The 9,699-nt window shown below is 46.5% G+C and overlaps 1 protein-coding gene across 1 annotated transcript; it reads right to left on the reverse strand.

Annotated features, from left to right (window-relative positions):
• Positions 1-1,074: 1,074 nt before the first annotated feature.
• LOC136653676 (vomeronasal type-2 receptor 26-like) lies at positions 1,075-8,125 on the reverse strand. Its single transcript, XM_066630561.1, has 5 exons — positions 7,310-8,125; positions 5,387-5,608; positions 4,762-4,888; positions 2,753-3,629; positions 1,075-1,279 (listed from the first exon to the last, which is right to left on the reverse strand). The coding sequence occupies exons 1-5, from the start codon at positions 8,123-8,125 to the stop codon at positions 1,075-1,077; spliced, it is 2,247 nt and encodes a 748-aa protein (XP_066486658.1).
• Positions 8,126-9,699: the final 1,574 nt, after the last annotated feature.

Below are 9,699 nucleotides of genomic sequence, written 5' to 3' on the forward strand. Positions count from 1 at the left end.
TCTGTTAGAGAAATATATATAGTATCTCTGAGAGCCCAATCCTATGCATGTCTACTCAGAAGTAAGTCCCATTATAGTCAGTGGGGCTTACTCTCAGGAAAGTGTAGACAGGATTGAAGCCTTATTATTTATCATGACCATCTTATTATTTAACAATCATTAATTAACAACAATTGTAATTTTTTATTTTTATTAATAGCCAAAAAAGGGGGGAACTTCAAACGGGGGTGGTGGTTTGCAGTGAGTACTGCTCAACCTAGCTTCACAAAGCACTAATCCCCAGCTGAACCACCCCAGGCTCCACTCAGGGCACAATCCCAACAAGGTCTACTCAGAAGTAAGCCCCGTTCTCTTCAATGGGGCTTACTCCCAGGAAGCGTGGCTAGGACTGCTTCAGTTGGCTCCACTCCAAACAGCCTGCACCGCTTCAGCCAGCAGCAAACACCGCCTGCCATTCACTCTCCACTAATGTGGGAGGCAGGAAAACAAGCGTGGGTTCGCGCAGCCTGAACAAAAAGGGGGGAGAATGCCCACAGCCACCGGCAACCTTCAGCAGCAGGCAGGAAGGCAAGCAGGAGCCACACACACGCGGGCCACAATCCAACCCAGCCAGCAGGGAGCTCAGGCAGTATGCTCCAGCTGCCCCCAACCAAGGCGCAGCTGCAAGCAGCAGGCTCGCCCCTCCTGCCGGTGGCGGGAGGATGGGTCTCATGCCCACACAGCCCCCGCAAGCCTTACAGGCAGCCGGTGCACTGCCACCACCCTAACCAGCCAGCGGGAGGCTCAGGTTGGGCTCAGGCACGCCTGGCCCCTCGCCAGGCGCAGCCGGTCACCACAGCGCTTATCAGCTTGCCCCAACTGGCGACAGCAGCGGCGGGGGAGAAGGCGTGCGAAAGCAGCACCAGCCTGGCTCCACTGGTAGCTGAAGCCCAGTAGCCACCGAGCCTGAAGGCGAGGACCACAGGTCCCGCTCTCACCACCCACAGAAGCGCGCCAACCCCTAAACCCCGCTGCCACCCTAACCAGCCAGCGGGAGGCTCAGGTTGGGCTCAGGCACTGCCCCTCGTCAGCCGTTCACCCGAATTGGCGGGGTGGGGCAGGACACTGGAGGCGGCACCAGCCCGGCTCAGTTGATAGCCACAGCTCAGCAGCCGCCGAGCCCGCGAGCGATGCGCTCCGTCCCGCTTGCCACCCACGAAGCACGCCAACCCCCAACCCAAACAGGTAGCGCAGGAGCTCCAGCCACCGGCTCACGGCCAAGAGGAGCGAAGAGTCATCCCTGCTTGAAAGCAAGCGGAGGGGGGGGAACGCCCAAGCCACACTAAGCAGCCTCTGCCGGGCACAACCGCCTGATACTGCTCACTGCCCTCCAGGTGGAACCCCTGAAGGGCAGGTAGGCAGGCAATGCTCCCACAGCAGAGTCTGCTGAGCTCAGAGGCCACCCCACATGGCCTCCTGTTGGGGAGCAGCGCGCACAGGTCCTCCCTTGACCGCTGCCTGGTCCCGACTGCGCGGGCTTCTCTGAGCAGCCTGCACGTGGCCCCAAACCAGTTATCCCCAGCCAATCGGCTGCAAGGCTGGCCCTTCCTGTGCCTCATGCGGGGGCAGGGCAAACGCCAGCGGCACTCTAATTCACGTGCCACCGGAATTCTTAAACCACCTAATATGCTTACTATCAGGTGAAAGGGACTATAGATGGAAAATCTGGATATAAATTCACTGGAATGTCTAGGAAAACCGGTTACAGTTTTAGCGAACAGTCTCTCATAAATATTGGTTGTTTAGGTGACTTTCAGCCCTAAATAAATCCCCACATGGAGGTACATTTGGAAGGGGCTGCATCTGGGTCAGATCAAATTAAATGCCAAATACTATACCTGGTCAAATTATAAAAGGGTAACGACCACCATTTTGAAAGTCTCCAGTTTCTGTTGTCCTCAGATATGAATTGGCTTTTGGAATTACAGAGAAAGGAATATTTCTGGCTTAAAAATCTTACCTCTACCAGGATCAGAGTAGAAATGCCTCTTACAGCCTAACCCTATGCGTCACTTACAGCACTGGAGTTAACTTTATTGTAGCAGTGAAGGCTATTTAATTTAGAACAAATATCCAGGGCCCTAGATAAAGGCTTTGGACATTTGTTCTAAAACTTCACAGTTAGGGGAGAGTTAGAACAGACAAAAGAAAATATTTCTTTACTCAGCGTGTGATTAGTCTGTGGCACTCCTTGCCACAGGGTGTGGTGATGGCATCTGGCCTGGATGCCGTTAAAAGGGGATTGCACAAGTTTCTGGAGGAAAAATCCATTACGGGTTACAAGCCATGATGTGCATGTGCAACCTCCTGATTTTAGAAATGGGCTATGTCAGAATGCCAGATGCAAGGGAGGGCACCAGGATGAGGTCTCTTGTTATCTGGTGTGCTCCCTGAGGCATTTGGTGGGCGGCTGTGAGATACACGAAGCTGGACTAGATGGGCCTATGGCCTGATCCAGTGGGGCTGTTCTTATGTTCACAGATGATTGACATGAAGGAACAAAGCAAAAACAGCCCAACAGTTTACATTGGTCATCCAAGAAGAATTTTTATTCTACATATATATATCATAATAGTTGGGATGCATGAAGAACGATTATGGCAAGTCCCAAGTTGACATAGTCTTACTCAAACATTTAACAGATTTGTTAGAAGAAGAGAGCAGAGGAAATGAGAGTGTCTACTGGATATTGGAATGCTTTCTTCTTAATTGCTCTCTTTTGTTGAGATCAGGCCTCAGTATAATTATGTAACATTTGGGAGAAAAAATGCAGACCAGCAACCCAATACTTGAGGCCAAGATGGAGAAGATCTCCACAGCCACCATGTATTTTCCTTTGGTGCTCAGGTAGGTTGGCACAAAGGACAGCCACACACTGCAAAAGACCAGCATGCTGAAGGTGATGAACTTGGCTTCATTGAAAGTGTCAGGTAACTTCCTGGCTAGGAAAGCCACACTGAAACAAATGACCGCAAGGAAGCCCATGTAGCCCAGGACACAGTAGAACATAGTGACAGAACCTTCATTACATTCCAGGATCATCTCTTCAGACAGTGAGTGTGGATCCAGGGATGGGAAAGGGGGAGTAGTGCTCAGCCAAACAGCACAAATACCAACTTGAACAAAGGAGCAGGAGAAGACAATGAGATGTGCCAGTCTTTTGCCCACCCATTTCCGGAAAACATTGCCTGGTTTGGAGGCCATGAAAGCCACAACCACGGTGATGGTTTTGGCCAAAAGAGAAGAAATAGCAGTAGAGAAGATGAGGCCAAAAGCTGTTTGTCGCAGGAGGCAGGTCACCTTTTGAGGCTCTCCAATGAACATTAATGAGCAGAGGAAGCAAAGGAGGAGGGAGGTGAGAAGAGCATAGGTGAGGCTGCGGTTGTTGGCCTTGACGATGGGAGTGTCCCTCTGCTTGATGAAGGTTAGAAGCACCAGAGCTGTGACTGCAGCAAGGAAGAGAGCCAAGAATGCTAAAGCCAGGCCCAAGGGTTCTGCATAGGATAAAAAGGTTGGGGTCTTTGGAAGGCATCCATTTTGGTGCTCTTTTGGGTAGTGACCTTCTATGCATGGAATACAGTAATCCATGTCTGGAAAAGGAACAAACACAATTTTAAAGTGGCCACTCTTCTTCTAAGTGGTAAAAGCTACCTTTCCAAGCTAACATACTTGTCTTCTGTACTTCCAAGTTTATTTATAGTAGCAATTATATGTAGTAGCAATGCATGGTGACCGTAAGGAACAGCTGCGTAGCAGCCCAGTCTTATCTGTGACTCGGCTGCCATACAAATACTCGTTTCATACAAAGGTCCAAAGTTAGCGTATATGGTGCCTGCTGATGCCATCATTCGACAGCATATATGGTGCCTGTTAGTGACATCATTAAGCAGGAAGTGACATTATTAAGCAGACAATCGCCAGAAATAAGCACTTTCTTCTCACATAGAAACACATTAACTGCAAATAACAGAAGAGAAAATGTGCAAATCTTGTTCATATTTTGAAGATTGAGAGAGCCCAATTATCAAGCTGGGACAGCCCAATTATCTTGGGGGCTGAATATTTGTTAATCTTATCCCTTGCCCCCCTTATCAATGTAGCCATGCCCTTGGAGTGCATCCTGGGGGTGGGGGTGGGCGCAGGCAGACCTGGAAATCTCTGGGCAAGGGAACATTTTTTCTCTTGCTCAGGAGGAAGCCTCCAATGGATTTTCTCAGTCCAGCACCACTGATTTCAATGATTTTCAAGTGGACTTGAGAAGGGAGATTGGTGCCTGGAAAGAGGAGAGGGTATGAGTTGCACCACTGTTGCCAATAGCACACCTTTGGAGTGGCATGAGAAAGAGTGCAATGGGGAGATTCTCCTGCAGCCACTAGTTTTTTTTTTTTTTTTTTTTTTTTTGCTGCTTCCAGATTGGGAAGCCACTGAAATACCAAGAGGCAGCCTCAGCAAGAGCAAGGAGGCAACAAGGAAGGAGGAAGATGTGGGAAGTGGGGCAAATGCACCATCCTTCCTCTTCCTCCTCCTTCTCACACCTCCCTAGCTTGTAATGCCATAGCCTCTTCATGTTTTTAAGTGATCCCCTATAAGACTGAAACACTAGGAGGAGGAGGCTGCCATCTTGGCTGAGCTTCACGTGGCACTCCTTCACTTGACACTCCAGCTTGGCACCCAGGGGGTAACACCCCTGCCCCCCACTTGCTACACCATTGCATCGATTACCTTCCTGGTTTGACATCATCCCTTCTGCACACAGAGCACAATCATAGCAGCAAAATTTCTCCCCCTCCTTTGTTTTCCTGCTGGAACCAGGCTGGCATTTGTCATTACAGAGAGATGAGGGCGGCACCTGTTCTTTCACAAAAGGAGAACGTAACCGTGAGGATGTTTTGAAGGGATTGTGATTATGACAGTGGGTAATAACACCTCACAAATGATGTGTTTTATGGGAAAAAAATGTAGAATCCTAAGCATAAAGATAAATAGAAGACATTACAATTTCCTATTTTTGCCAGATAAATAGGCCATCTGGTTAAGAATGCAGCCCCTCCAGCACTTCATCAAGCCCTGCCATGCAAGAGGTGAGGCAGGGAAAAAAGGCATCTGATTGCGGCATCAGAGCTGCCTAGAGTTGGATGATGGCGACACCTTTGGCTTGAAAGCCCAAACCTGGCATTCTGATTCCGGGAAGCTTCAGGCCACATGCAATCCACCATTTACTGATGACTCTTTGGGGCCTAATCTTGTGCTTTCCGAAAGATTGGCTGCTGATGGGAATCTTTTTCACTAACCATTAATCTATAAAGTATTTTTTGAGATATTATTTCCCAAAAGGAAATGTTCCAACCTGAATGAAGTCCTCATGCCATTCGATTCTGTCCTCATCAATGATGAATTTAATGCCTGAAGCAGTCTGAGGATCCAGCCGTCCCACCTTGACTCGGACAAAGGAGTCATTCTCAAAAGTGACCAAGTTTGTGATATCAAATCCAGCTGCTAATTCTCCCTGTTCATTAAAATTCACTTCATCCCCACAACTGTTGTTGAACGAGCGAAGAAATGAGTGGAGCTAAGCAGGAAAATGAAGAGAATCATCGGATACATAAAGTGTGGCAATATTCCAACTAACAGTCCAATCTTACTGGGATGACTTCCCAGCAGAATCGCATTCCACAGTGCTGGCTGTGGAATTGTGGCAAGTAGCGCACTGTTGGCGGGAAGACCAGACCTCTCTGTGTGTGGTGGTGGGCGTAATGATGGTGAGGCTTCTATAGGAGGGGGTGGAACCAGCAGCAATGATGCTATCCACTCCAGCAGCAGCTTCCACACTGCTTTCTCTCCTTGGACATGTGCCAGAGAAATAGCTAGTGCAGGTCCAAGGAGATCCATTGTGGGGGGTGACATAAGGAGGGGACTTAACTCCCGAACCCCTATGAGGTCTCCCTCACTGCCCCCCTGCTGGATGCAGCTCGTGCCTTTATGGTTTGGCTGTACCACTGGAGAGGGGTGTCATGAATATGTGCAGTTTAGACCTAGTAGCATTGCAAAGCCTGAACCAAAGTAACCCAGTAACATAGAAGGGGCTTGCATCGTAGCTGCAGGCAATTTACAACTCAATAGAAGGTGATAAATGTAGCACCTCAGTCTCCAGAGAGGCGCCCAGGAATCCCCAGTGGGGAGGGGAAGAACTAAGAGAACTAGCATCCAGCCCCACTTTGAGAAGATTCTGTCCCCAAGAGTTCTGATTGGTCAATTCAAAAAAGTACAGAGTCGCATCATCCTGTAGCATGAGAGGTATAAGAAAAGCCCAAAGGGGTGTCTTGCCCTTTGTCTTTGTTCCTTGTCTCCTGGTGAGATAGGTGGTGGGTGCACATCCTGCCCCGCCAGGACCATGTGGCCCATAGGTAACTGGGGCTGAGGAACTACCAAAGAAGCTGACTCAGGTGAGAATTAGAGAATAATAGAGATAGCCAGTTAGCTTTATTATTTTATGCTGATATGTTTCCTAGAAGTTTTTATGCCTCTAGCGTTTGCTGCCTTTTGTAACTTTTTGTAACCCTATGTACTTAATAAAGTAAAAATCCTTTGACCATGTTGGTTCATTGTCTGTTGGGGACAAAGGTTCAGAATCCTGCCTAGCCGTTCAGCAAGCTACCAAAAATCCTCATTGTGGACTAGTAACTTGAGGACTGAGACTTTAAGTAAAGAAAGTGCTCAGTGCCTACAAGGGATATAGTTAAGCCTAGAGGGTCTCGGTGTCCCTGGACTGAGGCACTGGATCTTACAGGGTGGTGGCAGTACTACTGGACAGGGATCTTTGAGGGCTCTAGGGTTCAGAACCAACAACTCTGAGCACCCCAAAACCCTGGGAGTGAGACCTAGTATACGACAAGGGGTAACTAGGATTAAGCTGTTGGTGTGCCCCCCCCCCAGGAGACAACTAGGTTCAGAAAAAATGCTTTCACCATTCATAGTGAACCACACCTAGTATAGGTACCATATTCAGGAAAATTCATGGTTCAGTATAATTATATCAACTGATCACAATAACTTCCAGTTTGTTCCGTTGGGTTGCAATTAATAAAATTGTGCTTCCTTTTCGTTGACACAGGGTAAAAAAATGAATTTGTCAACCAGAACCATTCAAGACACGGATGTCTCTTTTCTATATGGACTTGACAGACAATGTCATGCTGACCTTTTCACATCACACCATGAATTGTTTATTTCGATTATGGTAGTCTTCCATCGTGAGTGGTAAAACCATTACCTGCCATGGCTCCAGGTTCAATTGGCCTCCAGCCTCTATTGTACCGTGTCTGGAAGAATACATGAGATGCAAGGCATGTGCCGCAGCATAGACGGCATTATAGATACTGTAGCTGTGACCAGTCATGCGCATTTCAAAAAAAGGAGCAGATAGGCTCTCCAGATCCTCCTCCCCAGTACATGTATTTATGCTCTTTGGTGCTGCATTTCTCTTTGGAAATATACAGCGGAATGCTTGTTCCCAGAAAAGCTTGCTAAAACCATTTCTGTTTGCCTCCAGAGGGTCCATATCCTGAAGAAATTCTGTGAATCCAAGAGGCTCATTGGAAGGAATTGTGATGGAAAGAGCACCATGGAACAGAGCATCATGGAACGGTCGTATTTGCAGCAAGGTATAATATGTATTGCTTGTGAAGTCAATTTGTGCCGTTAAAATCCATACTTTCCCAGCAGGGATTGTAAATCCACGATGCATTAGAGGAATCACTGTTCTTAATCCCCATAGAAGGGTAGTCAGTGATATAATGGATACTGTTTCTCCATATAAAACAATTGCATTGGCTGTGCTCTTCAGAAAAGCTGGAAAAACTTTTGGAATGCTATTGATCAGTTCACCCATATTTAGGCTACCAAATTCATTTATAATTTTATCAGTGAAAGCTGAACAGATTCCATTCTGGGAGAGCATGGACTCCAAGACCTTCACAAAATGCTCTCCAGCATCATTATCCATGGCGATGAGCCCAACCCATTTCCACCCAAAATGCAGAAGTAACTGGACAATTCCTTGGTACTGAAGGGCTTCATTGGGGACCATCCGATAAAAGGAAGTGGAATGAATTTTATCCATCTTTACTCCTTCAAATGCTCCATATGAAAACTTAAAACAAAGATGAGGTTACATTTCAGAGAAGAAACAGGACTTTGAAAGCTCTCTGCAGCTCGTATATTATTTTTTATATATTTCTGTAATTATCTTAATTTTCATCTCACATTTTAGTTCACAACAATCTTGATGGCTGCTTATATTCATATTGCAGTGGTTCTCAAACGTCTAGCTCAGGGACCCACTTTTTAGAATGTCAGGACCCACCAGAAGTGGTATCATGACCTGAATTGACATCATCAAGCAGGAAAATTTTTATCAACCCTAGGCTGCAATCCTATTCCCACTTACCCAGAAGTCCCATTTACTATCCTTGTTAAAGGCATATACATAGTAGCCTGTTAAAAATACAGATCTATAACGTGTACCCAAATGCAGTCACATACCATGGTAGCATCAAGTCTAATATATTAAAAATAACATACTGAAATGAATGGGGACCCGCTTGAAATTGGCTTGTGACCCACCTAGTGGGTCCCAACCCACAGTGTGAGAAACACTGTATTGCATTCCAAGCTATCAAAAATTATTGAAAACAATGAAAAATGAAAGAAAGACTAATCTCCCCAATCTCCCCAATGTCTGAGCTATGTAGATGACCCTGTCTGCACCCACCCTATAAAAGAATTAGCTAAACTTCAAACAGCTCTTGTTTGAAATGAGCATTCCTGGAATGACTTTCTTTCTACTGATTCGTAGATAAGTCCACCATCACATTGATTCATGAACCTATGTGCTCTCTCTCTCTCTCTCTCTCTCTCTCTCTCTCTCTCTCTCACACACACACACACACACACACACACACACACACACACACACACACACGTACACACACAGAGGGGGCTTAACTACTGTGCTAATAAAAGTATTAAAGTGTTCCTAGAGACACTTATTTCCTCTCCTTTCCATATCATTGCCTGATAATTATCAGCCATGAACTAGTGTTCCTTACACACACATGCATGCAATCTCAACCCACTGTGCTGTTGCCACGAGTACACTCATTTACACCCTGATCATTTTGAACCATTACATTCTTAGAGATTGGAATACAGGCATGCGCTACTTAACAACTGATTGCTGAATGATAGACCGAATATATGATGGTGGTCAAAGCACAACAGATGCTCTTAATGAGACAATCACATCACCCAAAGCCTGCCTCTGTTTACACAACAGAGAGGATCTTAATGCAAAGAAAAGGCAATCTATCTCCAGTAGCCTGTGCAACCAGCTAGTGTCTGGCAGGGAGTGCCTGTTTATGCAACAAAGGCAAAAGATTGGACTGAATGTTTACTTAATGACTTAATTGCATAACAACAGGGATAGGAGAAGGTATCCTGGTCATTAAGTGGCACACACCCGTAGTGACTTTGGTGCAAGATGAGGGAAAATCCTCAAGCCACCTCCATCTCACCTGAGGAATTTTGTACAGAGCTAAGATATTTGAAATACGGGAAGAGATCTCAAAATCAAGTCCCCCAATAGTTGCCATTACGTTTTGG

This window comes from Tiliqua scincoides, chromosome 5 (assembly GCF_035046505.1).
Source record: "Tiliqua scincoides isolate rTilSci1 chromosome 5, rTilSci1.hap2, whole genome shotgun sequence".
Taxonomy (NCBI): domain Eukaryota; kingdom Metazoa; phylum Chordata; class Lepidosauria; order Squamata; family Scincidae; genus Tiliqua; species Tiliqua scincoides.

Bases quoted from the DNA above. Each gene is read 5' to 3' on its own strand.
- LOC136653676 (XM_066630561.1), bottom strand. From the start codon at position 8,125: ATGGTCCCCAATGAAGCCCTTCAGTACCAAGGAATTGTCCAGTTACTT. The intron at 3,630-4,761 runs GTAATCGATGCA...TTCCTTTTCCAG, and splicing joins GATGATGTCAAACCAGGAAG to ACATGGATTACTGTATTCCA. The intron at 1,280-2,752 runs GCAATTAAGAAG...GCTTTCAAGCAG, and splicing joins CCTGATCTCAACAAAAGAGA to GGATGACTCTTCGCTCCTCT.